At 45.3% G+C, this 20,226-nt stretch overlaps 1 protein-coding gene across 1 annotated transcript in view; it reads left to right on the top strand.

Moving 5' to 3' along the window:
• Positions 1-1,583: 1,583 nt before the first annotated feature.
• The window catches only part of LOC133751829 (melanoma antigen preferentially expressed in tumors-like), a 181,889-nt gene continuing 163,246 nt past the window's right edge, over positions 1,584-20,226 (top strand). Inside the window, exon 1 of the mRNA XM_062181979.1 lies at positions 1,584-1,752. Coding sequence (XP_062037963.1) covers positions 1,705-1,752 — 48 coding nt within the window. The 5' untranslated portion in view covers positions 1,584-1,704. The remainder of the gene's footprint in view (positions 1,753-20,226) is intronic.

The raw sequence follows: 20,226 nt of genomic DNA, 5'->3' as shown, positions 1-20,226 counted from the left end.
GGCTTGGCAGAGGCACAGGCGGGAAGATAATACCGGGGGACTCCAAAGAGCTCTGTTGTTTCAGGAAGGCAGTGGGTCCCCTTCAGGCTTCCTGCCCCTTCCCACAGCCCACCGGCTGGGACCCTTGGGCCACCTGCTGCAAGAGCACCCCATCTCCCCAGGAAGAGCCCCGGCCTTGAGGTGGGTGGGGAGGGAAGCAGTTTCTGTGAGGCACATCATCCTCTCTCCCTGAAGGATGTCCCTCATCCCCAGAGGCCAGATGCCATCCTGCAGCTTCCCTCTACGTCCCGGCATTTCCAGCTTGCACGCAACACAGCCGGAGCCTGCTTGTGCCGTGTGTCCATCTGCACACACCCGGTCCCCCTGCTCTGGCACCCATTCATTCCTTCTTCACATATTCACGGAACACGTACAGCTTCCCCGTCACTGTGCTGCACCCTGGAGACAGAGGCAGGAACGAGACAGAAAGGCCCTGCGTTGTGCAGTTGACCATCCAGCAGGAGAAACGACGCTAAGGTAAAAATGAGTCACTGCTGCTGTCGTGATAGAGTGGACACAAAAGGACAGGAATCCGGGCACATGGCCCACGATCCGGCCTTTCAGCTGAGTCTAAGAAACCTGTAAATGCAGAGATCAGATGTGAGAAGTGGGCCTGCAGCAGTGGTGGGGAAATGAGGCCGTGAAAGGTGGAGGCAGGTACCTAGGAGCCCGCACCTAGGAAGCGCGGGAGTCCAGATTCGAATCCAGACCTATCCGGCTGCAGATCTCGGGGCTCTCCAGCATCCTGCTGCTTCCCAAGCTCCATCCAGAGCGAGAATCCTCTGGGGTCAGGTTGTGAACCGACGTGGCCGCTGACCCCGCACCTTCTGTGCGGCACGTGGTGCTTCCCGCTTCCACTCGCAGGGGACCCCGTCCGGGTCGGCGGCCGTCACCCCACAGACCCCAGGGGCCACGGGCCGGCTCCTGCAGGCCCCGCATTGGGTGTTCGTGCGCGGCTGGAGCGCGCCGCCTCCAAGGCCCGCGCGCCCCGGGCTCAGCCCGGTCACGGGGTTGCGGCGGCTGCGCTCCTCCGTGCTGGCTGCGGCCGCCTGCAGTCAGGGAGCGCTTGGGGACTGATGGGGGTCCCCTGAGGGGAGCCGCCCTTGGAGGCCAGGGCAGAACGAGTCAGGCTCAGGGAGGCGCTGCCAGCAGCGGCCGCTCGGGGCGCTCTCGGGCAGGGCCTCCAGGAGCGGCGAGGGCTGCGCTGTTCGTCCCGGGGTGCAGGCCCCGCAGCTGTCAGCGCCCGGCTTCTGGGGCAGCCGTGAGATGTGGGACTGGAGAGTGTGGAGCTGGCGGGCGCCGGTCGCAGGGGCGCCCTCTTCAGGCAGCCAGGCCTTCCTGCCGCGCTCCCGCCAGTGCCATATCACTGCGCAGGCGCAAGGCGCTGTCCGTCACACCTCAGGGCAGGGTCTCCAGAGGCCCACAGACGGAGGACAATGGCTACGCATGTGCAAGCACAACAGTTACTGATTGGTTGCTGCTCTTCCCGCCTTATCCAATAGAAAAGAGTCCCTCCGGCGCCCATATTTGAATACAGAGGCTATGAGTATGCTGTGCCGTTGGCGTCGGCCATTTTTTTTTTAATGTTTCGTTGGATTTGTTGTCGTCCGTTGGCATGCGCTGTGAACTGCAGCACATCCGGAGGCCAGACTTGAAGCCGGGCACATGGAGCTGCTGCGGAGAGGGCCGACTGGAGAAAGCGCGGGTCTGCGGGTGCGTGAGGAGAACTCTCCCGTCGACGGCCGCTCCACAGTCGCCGGCGTCGCGGGCCTGCTGAGCGCCGCGTCAGCGTCTGTGCGCGCGTCCGTGGGGGCCTGGCCGGGCCGGGGCGCTCTCCTCAGGGAGGGCGGGAGCCGCGGAGGGGCGTGCAGGGCGCGGGGCGTGCGTGCTGTGAGGGCGGACACGGGCTGTGGGCGTCGACGCGCCGCTGGGCGCCCTGTGGCGGGCGCTGCTCGCGGCCATTAAGTTCCTGGGGGCGAACTGGGATGGGGGTTTTTCCTGTCCCCGGCCGGGGGAGCTTCCGTCTGAGAACTGGGACCCAAGCTGCGCATTAGGTTTTCTTGATGGGTTTATTTTCTATTTTATGAAGTACGTGTTTGCGGGCTGTTTTGTCGCGTTCCCAACAGCTGCCACTTGTGGGGTCTGGGATATTGTCCGTGGAGCGTTGGTTGTGCTGTCGCGTTCAGTTTGGGGATCGTTTTCAGGGTGAATAGTGTTTGTGACTGAGGGGTATCTTGGTTCTCTTGGGTTATGTCACTGTAACGCTACGGAAGTCTCCTGGAACTTGGGGCCGAGTGTGGGCATTTGGGAGTCATTGATTTTAGGATTGTTTATATAATAAATTATGTAATGGTGAACTATGATGGGGTAGAAATTTCTTTTAATTTTAAAAATTCAGAAGATTGATTTTTGAGGTCTTGGGGAAGAGTCTGCTTTGTGGGCGATTATGTCGTTATGGAGGGTTGTGGGTGCTTGGTCATTGTTGCTGTGTTTCTTGTGACTGCCATTTTCTGGTGGGATTAGATGGCTGGTGATGTGGTTAATCAACGTGAAATGAGGGACTGAAGAAATGTAGTGTAACTAAGACTCTCTATTTGACATTGTAGTTCATGCTGTTGTTTGGAAGGGGAAATATTTTGGGGCTCATTTTTTTCCAGTCAGATTCTGTACAATATTAGCGATGATTGAATCTGGCTTGCAAGAAATGTGATTGGCAGGCCGGTGCCGCGGCTCACTAGGCTAATCCTCCACCTGCGGCGCCAGCACACCGGGTTCTAGTCCCGGTTGGGGCGCCGGATTCTGTCCCGGTTGCTCCTCTTCCAGTCCAGCTCTCTGCTGTGGCCCGGGAAGGCAGTGGGGGATGGCCCAAGTGCTTGGGCCCTGCACCCGCATGGTGCAGAAGAGGCACCTGGCTCCTGGCTTCGGATCAGCGCGGTGCGCCGGCCGCGGCATGCCAGCCGCAGCGGCCATTGGAGGGTGAACCAACGGTAAAGGAAGACCTTTCTCTCTCTCTCTCTCTCTCTCTCTCTCTCACTGTCCACTCTGCCTGTCAAAAAACAAACAAACAAAAAAGAAATGTGATTGGCAATGCATGATTGTTGGGAAAAACTAGGTGATTAGAGAATTTGAAGGAGAGGAAAATCTGGTTTTAGGATTGTATATTAGTTGATGGAGTTGTATTTCTGTAGTCCTAACATGGTTATGATGGAAGCTGATAATTTTGTGTAAAGCATTATTTTGTAAATGGTTACAGGAGGAGACATTGTTGGACATGAGTGGGCCAGCAGAAACCCCACCAGCAGGCCGTCATTTGATTGACTTAATTAGGAATGGGTCAGTTTCCATATTAGAGCTGAGAATCAGGGCTGTCCTCAGAATGCAAAGACGTTAATGTGAGTACCGCGGGCAGCTTTTGGGGAGGTGACACTGTCATTACGAGGGGATGGGATGTGTTTGTGGATTGAAAGTCTCAGTCTTTAGAGTAGAAGCCTTTCAGGAGAGGATGCCTGTCAGTTCAAGGCCACCAGGAATAAGTAAGGGCTAACATCGACTGTGTTGCAATCTGTTGTGGAGGCAATGGGTCACAGATCTGGAGCACATAAATAATACAGCTTTGAGGAATGGGTGTATACTAATGTGTAGACATGATAGATGTGTGGGGTCAGTGCTATTGCATAGCCAGTAAAGCTATGGCCTGTGATGCTGGCATCTCTGCAGGCACTGGTTTGTGTCCTGGCTGCTCCACCTCTGCTTCAGCACCCTGCTAATGGCCTGGAGAAAGCAACCAAAAATGGCCAAAATATTTGTTCTCCTACCACCCACCTGGAAGATCTAGATTTATCTGCAGCTTCCTGGCTTCATCCTGGCTCAGCCCCAGCCATTGCAGCCATCTGGGAAGTGAACTAGCAGGTGGCAGATTGATCTATCTATCTCTATCTCTATTTCTCCCTAACTCTGACTTTCAAATAGAAAAATGTTTTTAAAAAGAAGTGATCAGTGTAATTGCTCAATGCCAATGGTAATCATTTTTAAACCCAAATGTTCCGATTTTTCAAATAGAGAATAATATACAATTAATTGGAACCACCTCAAATATGCAGCTACCAGGCATTCTTGCAGTGTAGTTAGAAATAGAAGCTGTGGAATCATGCTGACCTCGGTTAGAATCCTGACTCTGACTTCCCAGCTGCAGGTCCCCAGCTTGGGCAAGGCAGTTAACCACAGTGAATTCTAGGACTGTTGCAATAGGGAGAATATGAAATGCAATTTAGGCTGTTGTGGGGTAAATAGATGTTAAAACTTATGTGGCTTCACAAGCAGCCTGCTGTGATACTGGCTGTTCATGGGGCCAGGGCTGTGTAAATGTCTTCATGCATCAAAATATTAGATTGTACCCCATAAATATGGATAGTTAGTATGTCAATAAATAAAAAACTAAGTTTTGATAATTACTGATATAGGAATAAGAGGGGAATGGTTGCCTTGAGGGCATAGATGGGCTGTAGATAGATAGTTGTTGCTTTTTTTTTTTTGACAGGCAGAGTTAGTGAGAGAGAGAGTGAGGGAGAGAGAAAGGTCTTCTTTTTCCATTGGTTCACCCCCGAAGTGGCCACTAAGGCTGGTGTGCTGAGACTGGTGTGCTGCACTGATCCAAAGCCAGGAGCCAGGTGCTTCCTTCTGGTCTCCCTTGTAGGTGCAGGGCCAAAGGACCTGGGCCATCCTCCACTGCACTTCTGGGCCATAGCAGAGAGCTGGACTGGAAGAGGAGCAACCGGGACAGAATCCAGCACCCCAACTGGGACTAGAACCCGGGGTGCCAGCGCCACAGGTGGAAGATTAGCCTAGTGTGCCACAGCACCAGCGATAGTTTTGTTTTAGGACAGAAGCCAGTAACCACTGCTTTTACTCCTGGTGGGATAGCAATTTCTAGCTTTATTAATAACTGGGTTGTGAGTATAAGTGAACGAGTAACAATCCTAGTAGGTTTGTTTAAGCAATGAATAGTATGATCTAGCTATTGGATTCATTTTCTAAAGTTGGGCATTGTTATTTAAGAATGAGTTGCACTAGTCATTGTTGAATGGAGACTGAGATTCTTCTATAGGAGTCTGGAGGGGGGCAATAAAACAATGCCGAGCAAGATAATGAGAATTAGAAGAGCTATTCCTATTGATGGGGGTAATGACAAAGGAAAATGAATTTTTGTTCTCACAGAGTTTCATTTGGAGATGACTGAATATCATTTGGTGTGAGGTCAAGGGGGTGGGTGTATTTGGAGAATTTTAGTCGGAATACAGTAAATAGTGGTACTGCTATTGAGATAATAGGAAGAAATCAGGTTGAGCTATGTAAGTGTGGCATTTCATCATGAAGGAGTTACTGCTCTCAATCTTTAACTTAAAACATTAATGCCAATTAGCAACATAATGATACTAGGACAAAAGTATTGATAAGATTTTAAAGCAATTTCATGGTAGTAAAGGACAATAGGCATGATGATATTGTTAGTTGACAAATTATGGATTATTGGTCATAATGTAGACATAATGGAGTGATATGAGCGTCTATTCATTCAAACATCCTGGAATAGCATCTGTTTTTAGACCTAATGATGGCATGCCTGGTGAGGGTAACACATCTTCGAGTGAAATTAGTATACAGATTGGCATTGGAATACCTGAGTTCCATTCCCAGCTCCAGCTGCTGACCCCAGCTTCCTGCTGATGCAGACCCTAGGAGACAGTGGTGATGGCTGAGTAATTGTTTGCTGCCACCCACATGGGAGACCTGCTCCCAGGTCTCAGCATCAATAAAGTCCCTGTCACTGTGGACATTTAGGAGAGAAACCAAGAGATGGGAATTCCGTCTAGCTGTGTCTCTGTCTGTATCCTTCCAATAAATACTCTTTTCATTTTTCTTTTCTTTTTTTTTTTTGACAGGCGGAGTGGACAGTGAGAGAGAGAGAGAGAGAAAGGTCTTCCTTTGCCGTTGGTTCACCCTCCAATGGCCGCCATGGCTGGTGCACTGCAGTTGGTGCACTGCGCTGATCCGATGGCAGGAGCCAGGTGCTTCTCCTGGTCTCCCATGGGGTGCAGGGCCCAAGCACTTGGGCCATCCTGCACTGCACTCCCTGGCCACAGCAGAGAGCTGGCCTGGAAGAGGGGCAACCGGGACAGGATCAGTGCCCCGACCGGGACTAGAACCCGGTGTGCCAGCGCCGCAAGGCGGAGGATTAGCCTATTGAGCCGCGGCGCCGGCCAAATACTCTTTTCTTTTTCTTTTTTTTAAATTTAGTGAATATAAATTTCCAAAGTACAGCTTGTGGATTACAAAGGCTCCCCCCCCACAACTCCCCCCCCCCGCAACCCTTCCCTTTCCCACTCGCTCTCCCCTTCCATTCCCATCAAGATTCATTTTCAATTCTCTTTATATATAGAAAATCAGTTTAGTATATATATAGATTTCAACAGTTTGCCCTCCCATAGCAACACAAAGTGAAAAAAATACTGTTGGAGTACTAGTTATAGCATTAAATAACAGTGTACATCACATTAATGACCAAGATTCTGCAAAATAATTTTTTTTAAAAAAAGATTGATTATTTTTCTATGTAATTTCCAATTTAAAAAAACCCAAGGTTTTTTTTTTTTATTTTCAATTATCTTTATATACAGAAGATCGCTTCAGTATATACTAAGTAAAGATTTCATCAGTTTGCACCCACACATAACCACAAAGTGTAAGAATATTGTTTCAGTATTAGCTATATCATTACTTCACCTTCAACAACCTATTAAGGACAGATCCCACATGGGACATAAGTACACAGTGACTCCTGATGTTTTAACTATTTAACACTCTTGTTTATGGCATCAGTAATCTCCCTAGGCTCTAGCCATGAGTTGCCGAGGCTATGGAAGCCTTTAGGGTTCGCTGTCTTCGATCCCATTCCGACAAGGCCATAGTCAAAGTGGAAGTTCTCTCCTCCCTTCAGAGAAAGGCACCTCCTACTTTGATGGCCCCGTTCTTTCCACTGGGATCACACTCGCTGAGATCCTTCATTTAGGTCTTCTTCTTCTTCTTCATATTTTTTTTCCCCAGCGTGTCTTGGCTTTCCATGCCTAAAATACTCTCATAGGTTCTTCAGCCAGATCCAATTGCCTTAAGGGCTGATTCTGAGGCCAGAGTGCTATTTAGGACATCTGTCATTCTATGAGTCTGCTGTGTCTCCCCCTTCCCATGTTGGATCCTTCTCTCCTTTTTTTTTTATCAGTTAGTATTAGCAGACATTAATCTTGCTTGTGTGATCCCTTTGACTCTTAGGCCTATCAGTGTGATCAGTTGTGAACTGAAATTGATCACCTGGGCTGGTGAGATGGCATTGGTTCATGCCACCTTGATGGGATTGTGTTGGAATCCCCTGGCACTTTTCTAACTCCATCATTTGGGGCAAATCCAATTGAGCATGTCCCCTATTATGCATCTCCTCCCTCTCCTTTTCTCATTCTTATATTTAACCGGGATCACTTTTCAGTTAAGATTCAGACACCTCAGAATAGTTGTGTGTTAATTACAGAGTTTACAAAAAAAATACTAAAATGGATAAAGTGTTACATTGTACATCAACAGTCAGCACCATAGCTGATCAAGTCACTATTTCTCATAGTGTCCATTACACTTCCACAGGTTACCCTTTGGTGCTCAGTTAGTTGTCGCCAATCAGGGGAAACAAATGATATTTGTTTCTTTGGGACTGGCTTAATTCACTTAGCATGATGCTTTCCAGATTGCTCCATCTTGTTGCAAATGACTGGGTTTCATTGTTTTTGACTGCTGTATAGTATTCCATAGAGTACATGTCCCATAGTTTCTTTATCCAGTCTACTGTTGATGGGCATTTGGGTTGGTTCCAGGTCTTAGCTATTGTGAATTGAGCTGCAATAAACATTAATGTGCAGATGGCTTTTTTGTTTGCCAATTTAATTTCTTTTGGGTAAATTCCAAGGAGTGGGATGGCTGAGTTGAATGGTAGGGTTATGTTCAGGTTTATGAGGAATCTCCAGACTGACTTCCATAGTGGCTTAACCAGTTTGCATTCCCACCAACAGTGGGTTAGTGTCCCTTTTTCCCCACATCCTCTCCAGCATCTATTGTTGGTTGATTTCTGAATGTGGGCCATTCTAACGGGGGTGAGGTGAAACCTCATTGTGGTTTTGATTTGCATTTCCCTGATTGCTAGTGATCTTGAACATTTTTTCGTGTGTCTGTTGGCCATTTGGATTTCCTCTTTGGAAACATGTCTGTTGAGGTCGTTGGCCCATCTCTGAAGTGGATTGTTTGTTTTGATGTTGTGGAGTTTCTTGATTTCTTTGTAGATTCTGGTTATCAACCCTTTATCTGTTGCATAGTTTGCAAATATTTTTTCCCATTCTGTCGGTTTCCTATTCACTTTCCTGACTGTTTCTTTTGCAGTACAGAAACTTCTCAGTTTGATGCAATCCCAATAGTTAATTTTGGCTTTGACTGCCTGTGCTCCTGGGGTATTTTCCAAGAAGTCTTTACCTGTGCCTATATCTTGCAGGGTTTCTCCAATGCTCTCTAATAATTTGATGGTGTGTGGTCGTAGATTTAAGTTTTTGATCCATGTTGAGTGGATTTTTGTGTAAGGTGAAAGGTAGGGATCTTGCTTCATGCTTCTGCACGTGGAAATCCAGTTTTCCCAGCACCATTTATTGAATAGACTGTCCTTACTCCATGGATTGGTTTTGGATCCTTGATCAAATATGAGTTGGCTGTAGATGTTTGGGTTGGTTTCTGGTATTTCTATTCTGTTCCATTGGTCTATCCATCTGTTTCTGTACCAGTACCATGCTGTTTTGATAACTACTTCCCTGTAGTATGTCCTGAAATCTGGTATTGTGATGCCTCCGGCTTTGTTTTTGTTGTACAAGATTGCTTTAGCTATTCGAGGTCTCCTGTGTCTCCATATGAATTTCAGCATCATTTTTTCCAGATCTGAGAAGAATGTCTTTGGTATCTTGATTGGTATTGCATTGAATCTATAAATTGCTTTTGGGAGAATGGACATTTTGATGATGTTGATTCTTCCAATCAATGAGCATGGAAGATTCCTCCATTTTTTGGTATCCTCTTCTATTTCTTTCTTTAAGGTTTTGTAATTTTCATCATAGAGATCTTTAACGTCCTTGGTTAAGTTTATTCCAAGGTATTTGATTGTTTTTGTAGCTATTGAGAATGGGATTGAACTTAGAAGTTCTTCCTCAGCCGTGGCATTGCCTGTGTATACAGAGGCTGTTGACACCCCAATGGGGTGTCAATTTTGTTTATTTTTTCAAAAAAAAGCTCCTTGTTTGGCTGATTTTTTGTAATTTTTTTTGGATTCAATCCTGTTGATTTCTTCTCTGATTTTAATTATTTCTCTTCTCCTACTAGTTTTGGGTCCGGTTTGCTGCTGATTTTCTAGATCCTTGAGATGACTTGAAAGCTCATCTATTTGGTGCCTTTCCAATTTCTTGATGTAGGCACCTATTGATATAAATTTTCCTCTTAACACTGCTTATGCTGTATCCCATAGGTTTTGGTATGATGTGCTGTTATCCTCATGTACTTCCAGAAAGTTTTTTTTTTCTTTTTTTTTTTAACTTTTATTTAATGAATATAAATTTCCAGTGTACAGCTTATGGATTACAATGGCTTTCCCCTCCAATAACTTCCCTCCCACCCACAACCCTCCCCTCTCCCACTCCCTCTCCCCTTCCATTCACATCAAGATTCATTTTCAATTCTCCTTATATACAGAATATCAATTTAGTATAAAGATTTCAACAGTTTGCACCCACATAGAAACACAAAGTGAAACATACTGTTTGAGTATTAGTTATAGCATTAAATCACAATGTACAGCACATTAAGGACAGAGATCCCACATGAGGAGCAAGTGCACAGTGGCTCCTGTTGTTGACCCAACAAATTGACACTCTAGTTTATGGTGCCAGTAACCACCCTAGGCTGTCGTCATGAGTTGCCAAGGCTATGGAAGCCTTCCAAGTTTGTCGACTCGGCTCATATTTAGACAAGGTCATAAAAGACAGAGTGAGGATAGTAACCAATGATCCTAAGAGTGGCATTTACCAGGTTTGAACAATTATACAGCATTAAGTGGGGAAGAGGACCATCAGTACACACAGGTTGGGAGTAGAGCCATTGGTGGTAGAGTAGAGGTTATGATTACAAAGGAATGAGGCCCAAGTATGCTACACAGGGTCTAGAACAAAGGACAGAGTCTTTATTAGAGGAGCTAAGAAAGGTGCTGTCTAAGCTACAATTAAGTTTTCTGATTGAGGGGCAAATAGAACCTGATAGAAGGGGCTTGATAATAATCTGGTGGGCTTTAGGCCTTGTAAGTTAAGAGGCCCAGACCTATCTATCTCTTCACATGGGGTATATCCTAAGGGAGGTGTGAACCTCCTAGGGGAAGGCACTCTGTTGACTTTCATTACTTGGCTGGGCTGGGAGGAGAGCTGGCCAGGTAAAGGCAGGTGGCATCTCTAACAAGAAATTTACAGTTCTGCCTGCAATGTTGCTGACCCTACTTGACCATCCCCTCAGCTGCAGTGGTCACTTTGGAAGTTGGGCTGAGTGAAGGGCTTTTCAGCTTAGAGCCAGTAAGATCTGTGGCTCTGACCTGGGCATCCTTCAACTCCAGGGCAGGTCCATTTCCAGTGATCCAACTCTTGGCAGAGCTGCCAGGGCTCTTCACAAGCTGACTTCTGCTGAAGCCCAGGCTTACCACATTGAAAGCCACTGCAGTGGACTGGCCTGTTGGGTCTCCTTGAGGGCAGATCACTGTACAGATCAGCCATTAATAGGCCTGCCACCCATTGCTTCTGATGCCTAGCTTTCTTATCCTCCTGGTTTGTGTTAAAGCAGACCAGAGGATGCAAGTCAAGGGAGTGCCCATGTCCCATCTCTAATCTTCGGTGGCCTGAACCACAAGTCTATAGTCACAGGCATGTTCTGTAGTAGTTTTTCTAAGGTAGACAATGCCCATGAGGAAAATTATATTCTCACTTTAAACCTTTCTTTCCCTTTGGTCTGAAAGGGAGGTTTTTTCTACTTACTGTATACTTCGCTGATGGCGAAGTGAATCTAGCTATGATATTATTATTTAAGTTCTTATTTTGGCTATGCTATTACAGAAAAATGTTAGCCATCTCTTTTATAAGGTCTAAAGATTAAATTGTACGTCCTACAGATTCCTTCATAATAGAATTGGTTTCCTACCTTGAAGAGAATAGAGAAATGAAAGAACAATTTGGGCTTAGAATAGAGAAATGAGGGAGCAAGTCCTAGATCGCTTGCTGACAATGGCAATATTACATGAATACTTAGCAAACCGTTTCAACCACTAGATAACAACTTAAGAAAACATTTACCAGAAGGTCCAATGCCTTCTATAAATTTTATGAATCATGTATTTGAAAACACCTCTTCAATATCTAACATGGTGTAGTTTGTTTAACCAGTAAACTTAAGCACAACCATTAAAATGTTTTTAGTTTCTTTCTACTAAAAAGTTTAAAACATGATACACAGATTCAGGTCACACAAATTAAAATGTATCTTTGATTGATTTTAGCAGCTTAAATTTATGGACAATTTTATCGATAAGCCATTTAAAATAAAACTCTTAATAAAATTTCCTATGTGGACATACAATATGTACACACATATAGCATAGCATAATAGACCAATATAGTAATTTTAATAATAGCTTTTAAAATCTTTAACTCTTTTTGTAGATTGCCAATTGATTTGAATTGCTTTTTGTTTTTAGATTACTTTAACACATTGCTTTAACAGAGCATCAGAGTTTAATTCTATGTCAAAGAGAAATTGAGCTTCCTGTGATCTTTTGCTGTGAGGTTTCCTTCCTTTACCTTCTTGCATATTGGTGACCATGTTTCTGTGTTTCTGTGTGTAACACATCTTTAAGCATCTTTTGCAGGGCAGGATGAGTGGCAACAAATTCTTTCAGTTTCTGTTTGCTATGAAAAGTCTTAATTTCACCTTCATTCACAAATGAGAGCTTTGCAGGATATAATATTCTGGGCTGGCAGTTTTTCTCTCTTAGTACCTGGGCTATATCTCTCCATTCCCTTCTAGCTTGTAGGGTTTCTGATGAGAAGTCAGCTGTGAGTCTAATTGGAGATCCTCAGAGAGTAATCTGGCGTTTCTCTCTTGCACCTTTTAGAATCTTTTCTTTATGTTTCACTGTGGTGAGTTTGATTACAATGTGTCGTGGTGAGGATCTCTTTTGGTCATGTTTATTAGGGGTTCTATAATCTTCCTGTACTAAGATGCCTCTGTCCTTCTCCAAACCTGGGAAATTTTCTGCTAGTATCTCACTGAAAATGCCTTCTAATCCTTTCTCCCTCTCCATGCCTTCAGGAACTCCTAGAACCCGAATGTTGGGTTTTTTAATAGTATCCTGTAGATTCCCGACAATATTTTTTAGATTTCTAATTTCTTCTTCTTTTCTTTGGTTTGCCTGTTTCCTTTCCTGTTCTCTGTCTTCTAATTCTGATATTCTCTCTTCTGCTTCGCCCATTCTGTTTTTAAGGCTTTCTAATGTGTTTGTCATTTGATCTATTGAGTTCTTCATTTCATTGTGTTTTTTTGTCACTATCACAGATTCATGTTCTACTAGTTGTTTCATTTCATTTTGATTCCTCCTTAATATTTCATTTTCACGAGAGAGATTTTCTATCTTGTCTACTAAGGATTTCTGTAGTTCAAGAATTTGTTTTTGAGAACTTCTTAATGTTCTTATCAATTTTTTGAGATCCGTTTCTTGCATTTCTTCGATCTCATCATCTTCATAATCTTGAATTGGGGTGTCTTTTTCATTTGGGGGCATCATAGTGTCTTCCTTGTTCTTGTTACCTCGGTTTTTGCGTTTGTTGTATGGCATGTTGGAGATATTTGGTTTCTTCACTGTGGTGTTTTTTCTTGTTACACTATGGCTCTATATTAAGTGGACTGTCTGCTTTCAGTGGAGCCTTAGAGGCTTGAGATAAGTGTGGCCTGAGAGCTGTGTTTGGTTCCTCAGGGTTGAGGGTGTGTCAAAGATGACACTCCCAGGTTAGGCGTGGTAAATCTCTCTTTCTTTTTTTTTTTTTTTTGATTCAAAAGGGACGTAATTCCGCACAGCTGAATGTAATTGGAGGTAGTTAGCAGGCGAATGATATACCCACAGGAGCCAGAGATCAGAAGCTCTTTCCCAAGGACCACACAGGGAATCTCTGCTGCCCTCGGTGTGGGCTCCAATTCTCCTGCAGTCTCCCACTGGATTGCCAAGTTAGATCCTAATCTCCTGTTATTTCACCCCTCCCCTCAGAGTCAGGTTTTTCTGCTAGGCTCAGGGCCGGTGCAGACCTGAGGTCACCCTGCTTATGACGTATGTCCAAAATGGCGCCTGCTCTTTGTCTTGCTCGCCTTTGAGGGGTGAGCGGAGAGAGAGAAACTCGTGTCCGTATCGGTCACTTTTTTTTTTTCCTCTCTCTCTTCTAGTTAGCCTGGTGAACTTTTCCCCACAGAGTTTCAAGCCTCGTTCCCTCTAGTCTCCTCTTTCCGCTTGCCCGCTGGTGTCTCGGGCTATTGAGGTTAGGCTCACCTCGCGTTCCAGCGCTGGTGTGTTGAGTCTGCCGCTGGTGTCCCCTCCAGAAAGTTTTTGATTTCTCTGTTGATTTCTTCTATGACCCATTGTTCATTCAGGAGCATGTTGTTCAGTCTCCATGTGTTTGTACGTGCTCTAGGGATTCCCGAGTTGCTAATTTCCAATTTCATTCCTTTATGGTCTGAGAAGCTGCATAGTATGATTCCAATTCTTTTGAATTTGCTGAGACTTGCTTTATGGCCTAGCATGTGGTCAATCCTAGAGAAGGTTCCATGTACTGCTGAGAAAAATGTAAAATCTTTCTGTGTAGGATAAAAAGTTCTGTAGATATCTGTTAGGTCCATTTGAGCTATAGTGTCATTTAAATCTGTCTCCTTGTTGGTCTTCTGTCCTGATGATCTGTCTATCTCTGAGAGTGGAGTATTGAAGTCCCCCAGTACTATTGTATTGGGGTCTAAGTCTCCCTTTAATTCCCTTAACAAGTCTTTTAAAAAAAACCGGTGCCCTGTAATTAGGTGCATATACATTGATAATCGTTATATCTTCCTGTTGAATGGATCCCTTAATCATTATATAGTGCCCCCCTTTGTCTCTCCTAATAGTTTTTGTGGTAAAATTTATGGTATCTGATATTAAGATGGCTACTCCCGCTCTTTTTTCATTTCTGTTGGCATGGTATATCTTTTTCCAGCCTTTCACTTTCAATCTGTGTGCATCTTTTTTAGAAAGATGTGTTTCTTGTAAGCAGCAGATAGATGGGTTTTGTTCCTTAACCCAATCAGCCAATCGGTGTCTTTTAACTGGATTGTTCAACCCTTTAACGTTTAATGTGACTATCGATAAGTAGTAACTTTGCCCTATCATTTTTGGGTTTCCTGTGATCTTTTGCTGTGAGGTTTCCTTCCCTTACCTTCTTTCATATTGGTGACCGCGTTTCTGTGTTTCTGCGTGTATCACATCTTTAAGCATCTTTTGCAGGGCTGGACGAATGGCGATGAATTCTTTCAGTTTCTGTTTGCTATGAAAAGTCTTAATTTCACCTTCATTCACAAATGAGAGCTTTGCAGGATATAATATTCTGGGCTGGCAGTTTTTCTCTCTTAGTACCTGGGCTATATCTCACCATTCCCTTCTAGCTTGTAGGGTTTCTGATGAGAAGTCAGCTGTGAGTCTAATTGGAGATCCTCAGAGAGTAATCTGGCGTTTCTCTCTTGCACCTTTTAGAATCTTTTCTTTATGTTTCACTGTGGTGAGTTTGATTACAATGTGTCGTGGTGAGGATCTCTTTTGGTCATGTTTATTAGGGGTTCTATAATCTTCCTGTACTAAGATGCCTCTGTCCTTCTCCAAACCTGGGAAATTTTCTGCTAGTATCTCACTGAAAATGCCTTCTAATCCTTTCTCCCTCTCCATGCCTTCAGGAACTCCTAGGACCTGAATGTTTGTTTTTTTTTAATAGTATCCTGTAGATTCCCGACAATATTTTTTAGGTTTCTAATTTTCTCTTCTTTTCTTTGGTTTGCCTGTTTCCTTTCCTGTTCTCTGTCTTCTAATTCTGATATTCTCTCTTCTGCTTCACCCATTCTGTTTTTAAGGCTTTCTAATGTGTTTGTCATTTGATCTATTGAATTCTTCATTTCATTATGGTTTCTCATCACTATCACTGTTTCTTGTTCTACTAGTTGTTTCATTTCATTTTGATTCCTCCTTAATATTTCGTTTTTGAGATAGAGATTTTCTATCTTGTCCATTAAGGATTTCTGTAGTTCAAGAATTTGTTTTTGAGAGCTTCTTAATGATCTTACCAGTTTTTTGAGATCTGCTTCTTGCATTTCTTCTATCTCATCATCTTCATAATCTTGAATTGGGGTGTCTTTTTCATTTGGGGGCATTATAGTGTCTTCCCTGCTCTTGTTACCTTGGTTTCTACGTTTGTTTGGCATCTTGGAGAGTGCAGAGAGAGGCTAGTGTCCCAGCTTGTCCCCCTCCCTTTTTTTTCCTTCCAGTCAGCCTGGTGTAGTTCCTCCTCCCCCCCGCGTGAGCTCGGACCATGATCTAACCTTCGTGGCCAATTCTCTGGTTACCTCTGCTTCCAGCGCCGGGGCTCAAGTTCTGTGGGTGGGCTTCTGTAGCTGGGCTCGTTGTTTTCCCAACCCTAGTGGCCCCCGTGTCCGTGGCACGGCTCAGTGCGGGTCAGGTCAGTGTGGCGCGGCGTGGCTGGGCACTGCTAGGTGCGGCTCAGCGCGGCTCCGTGCAGCTCGGCAGGGCTGGGCGCGGCGCAGCAGTGGGCCAGCTTACTCTCCCAGTAGGTCCTCCGTGTCACATCCACTAGATCCTGAAGAGTTTCCTCTGCAGTTTTTTCCTCTGAGTCTCTTCTTAAGGGTGCAGTAACTCCACCCTTGTTAAAATTTCTTTTCCCAAACTGTTGTGTGCGCCCTCACTCTTCCGCCATCTTGATTCCGCCCCCCCCCAAATACTCTTTTCTAAGAGAAACATTGTGGTACCTCCTGCTCCCACTTCTGGGTTGTCTGCCCACCTGGCTACATGACATCTCAGTCCATATCCTCCAGAAGTTTCTGGAATAGCCCAGGGCTTTCTGAGGGACCCAGTAGGAAATTTTCCAACAACAGATCCTTGCCGTGTGAGCAGTGCTTTCAGGAGCAAGCTGTGGCGATTGAGAGTGGTTAGGGCACAGAAGCTCAGGCAAGGACATGGGTTCAGCAGAAGCTCACCTCAGCCTGAGCCCACAGAGGATCTGAAGTGCCCCTGGGACCATGTGCACATTCTTGGGCCTGGGGGTCCTCACACATTCCTATTCCCCATCAGTCTCAGGTTGACTGGAGCTCAGGTCAGGAAGACCCTTCTCATGTCTCCATGACAGCCTGTCCCTGTCAGCCTGGTGGGTCTTTGACCACCATGTTCCCTGTGCACAGCTGAGTGTGCCAGTAATTCTACCTTTCAAGTAAATAAAATAAATCTTTAAAAAATTAACTGAAAAAATGAGCTCTGTACAAAAAATATTAATGGGAAAGAAGAGAGTGGAAGATAAGGAGCAGGAGTGTGGGTGGGAGTGAGGTGGGGAAGAATCATCATGTTCCCAAATCTGTATATATTAAATGCATGAAGTTATATTCCTTAAATAAAATAATAAAAAATTGATATGGAGAAAGCAATACACGTGGTGCCCTTTTGAATTACATATATTCAAGATAATAGCTTTTTGATACTTAAGTATTCTGAGTAGAAGAAAAACACCAAGAATTATTGGCAGCAAAAAGCTTTAGGGCAGTTTCTGCCTGGAGGGTATCTGGAAAACCATGGTGAGTGAGTGTCACCAGATGGAGACCCTGTTGGCTTTGAGATGCCAGGGTTTGCAAGCACCACAACTCCTGCACTGTGCCTGGAGTTACCGACATTGTTGAATTTCTCCTCCTTCTTCATCTTGCCTCTTCCTCTTTCTCCTCCTCCTCCTCCTCCTCCTCCTCTTCTTCTGGATTTATTTATTTTATGGGCAGAATTAGAGACGTGTGTGTGTGTATGTGTGTGAGAGAGAGAGAGAGGGAGAGAGAGAGAGAGAGAGAGAGAAATCTTCCATCTGCATGTTTACTCCCTAGATGGTCCCAATGGCTGGACCGGAGTCAGGAGCTTTTCTGGGTTCCCACATGGGTGCAGGGGCCCAAGGACCTTGGCTGTCCTTTGCTGCTTTTCCATGCCATTAGCAGGGAGCTGGTTTGGAAATGGAGCAGTTGGGATTTAAACCAGTGTCCATATCAGATATCAGTGTTTCAGGTGGCATCTTTAGCCACTATGCCACAGGACAGGCTCCATGCAGCAACTTCTTCAGATCCTTAATTTGTGGCATGGTCTACTACAATGGAAAATCCTTGGAGCTGGTGTCTGCATCCAAGCAGCTATTGAGAACAGAGACAGCTGGCCCAGGGCTGTGGCTCTGCCATAGCTGCACCACGAGTCTCAGGGACAGTGGTGCCAGAGAACCTGGATCTCACTCACCCCACCTTGGTGCTGCCTTTTCTGAAAAAGCATTTTTACTTCTCTGGTTCCCCTTATGTTCATAGCTGCTACTCTTCCTTCCAAAAAGAGTGTGATTTTCTCTTTTCCTCAACTGTTGCTCTGAACGCTTGAATTTTTTTTCTTTGGTACATATTTTGTTTATGTTATACACATTTCATCTATTTCCTTTATACCATTATAGGAACATAATGGCACTTCCAGCACCCTCCCTCCTACCCATGCTCCAGCACATTGTTTTTGTTGTGACCTGGGATGGAAATGCACCTGGTTGGTGGAGGTTTGGTTGCTACTCAGCATTCTTTTTTTAAATTTTTTATTTATTTGAGAGATAGAGTTACAGACAGTGAGAGGGAGAGACAGAGAGAAAAGTCTTCCTTCCATTGGTTCACTCCCCAGAAGGCTGCATTGGCTGGAGCTGCACCAATCCAAAGCCAGGAGCCAGAAGCTTCTTCCAGGTGTCCCACAGGGGTTCAGGAGCCCAAGGATTTGAACATCATCAACTGATTACCCAGGTCACAGCAGAGAGCCAGATTGGAAGAGGAGCAGCTTGGACTAGAACCAGTGCCAGATGGGATGCCGGTGCCACAGGTAGATTAACCTGTGCCGCGGCTGGTGCCATGGCTCACTTGGTTAATCCTCTGCTTGCGGCGCCGACATCCCAGGTGGGTGCTGGGTTCTAGCCCTGGTTGCTCCTCTTCCTGTCCAGCTCTCTGCTGTGGCCCAGGAAGGCAGTGGAGGATGGCCCAAGTGCTTGGGCCCCTGCACACACATAGGAGACCAGGGGGAAGCACCTGGCTCCTGACTTCAGATCGGTGCTGCTCTGGCCGTGGCAGCCATTTGGGGGGTGGACCAATGGAAGAAAGACCTTTCTCTCTCTCTCTCTCTCTCTCTCTCTCTCTCTCTCTCTCTCATTGTCTAACTCTGTCAAATTAAAAAAAAAAAAACTACTCTACCATGGTCCTGGCCCCCTGGAATGCTCCTCAGAGGTTGTGGGGTTGAAATCAATCTCTGAGCTGAGGATTTTCTACCAGATTTTTCTCAACAACACATCTTGAAGTGTTTGGATTTGGTCTACAGAGAGTGTGCTAGGTCTTTTTAAAAAATTTGCATTTTTTTGAGATAACATATAATTTACATTATAGCCAAAGGCTTATTGGTGCCCCTAAATAAAGAGTTCCAGAAATAAAAAGTGAGAAGACTATAGTTCAGTAGGAAAAGAGGCACGGGCTACACAGAATAACCAACAGAAAAATGTTCATGTTGACTCACATAAAGTAAATTTTAAAGTAGTCCCCAAATCATCAAAACTCTAGTAGAATATAATTCCTATAAATTTTCTTGGATAAATATTTAACACAAAATGAGACAAAACACTCTTTCCAGTAAAACTATATATTCAGGCATTTTTCTCTTTAAATATTGGCTGCCACCCTATAAGAGAGGACATTTGTCTTTCTGTGTTTGGATTATTTCACTCAATAGCATGTCCTCCAGTTCCAGCCATTTTTCCTGTGAATGGTAGAATTTCTTTCTTTTTATGGCTGAATAATACTCCTCTCTCTCTCTCTCTCTCTCTCTCTCTCTCTCACACACACACACACACACACACACACAGAGAGAGAGAGAGAGAGAGAGAGAGAGAGAGAGAGACACCTTAGCAGGTTTTCAGCTGTCAACTTCCAGTGCATTTGTTAAGAAGTGACCCAGCTGCTCCTCAGTTGAGTGCCTGTGCTCCATTCTGCAGACCTGCAGGTGGAACCAAGGGCTGGAATGGTGATTGCTGTGTTGAGAGAAGGTGGCTGTGAAGCTGCTGGGTCATCCCAGGGCTGGCTGCACCTGGTTGCATGCTCCCCAGCAGCCTGCCAAGGCCCATCTACCCTTGGTCTGACCAGAGGTGTAGAGTTCAGCATTTCTTTCCCACATGTGGGCACCCTTTCCTCTGTGGGATTTATGTGGATTCTCTTGGTGGGAGTGAGGGGCTGTCTTGTTAGGCACATGAGGACATTTGTATTTCCTTTTGGTAACCTGTGTGCTTCTGTTCAACCTGCATTTCTTTTGAGACATTGATGTTTTTCCCATTGAATTTTGTATGCTTTCATTTTGAAGATTCTATTTATTTATCTGAGAGACACAGTAATATTAAGGGGTAGTGGTGGTGGTGGGTGATCCCGAGATACTCCATCTACTGGAGATGCTCCATCTATTGGTGGCCTTCCCAAATGGTCACACTGGTGAGAGCTGGGCTGATCCGAAGCCATGAGCCAGGATCTTAGGACCTCTCCTTCCTTCCTCTTTCCAATGGGGATGGGATGGGAATAGCAATGGGAGCAGCAGAGCTCAGGCAGCAGCTGTTTGTCCTGCAGAGTCCATTAGTAGCCCCAGTTGATGTGTGGGACACTGAGGCCCAGAGCCACCAAGTACCTATCTCATGGTGGGGGTCTGGAATCCATACTCTT

The sequence above is a fragment of the Lepus europaeus genome, chromosome 23 (genome assembly GCF_033115175.1).
Source record: "Lepus europaeus isolate LE1 chromosome 23, mLepTim1.pri, whole genome shotgun sequence".
NCBI classification, from domain to species: domain Eukaryota; kingdom Metazoa; phylum Chordata; class Mammalia; order Lagomorpha; family Leporidae; genus Lepus; species Lepus europaeus.
Note: the sequence above shows the minus strand (reverse complement) of the source record. Positions and strands in the feature narration are given on the sequence as shown.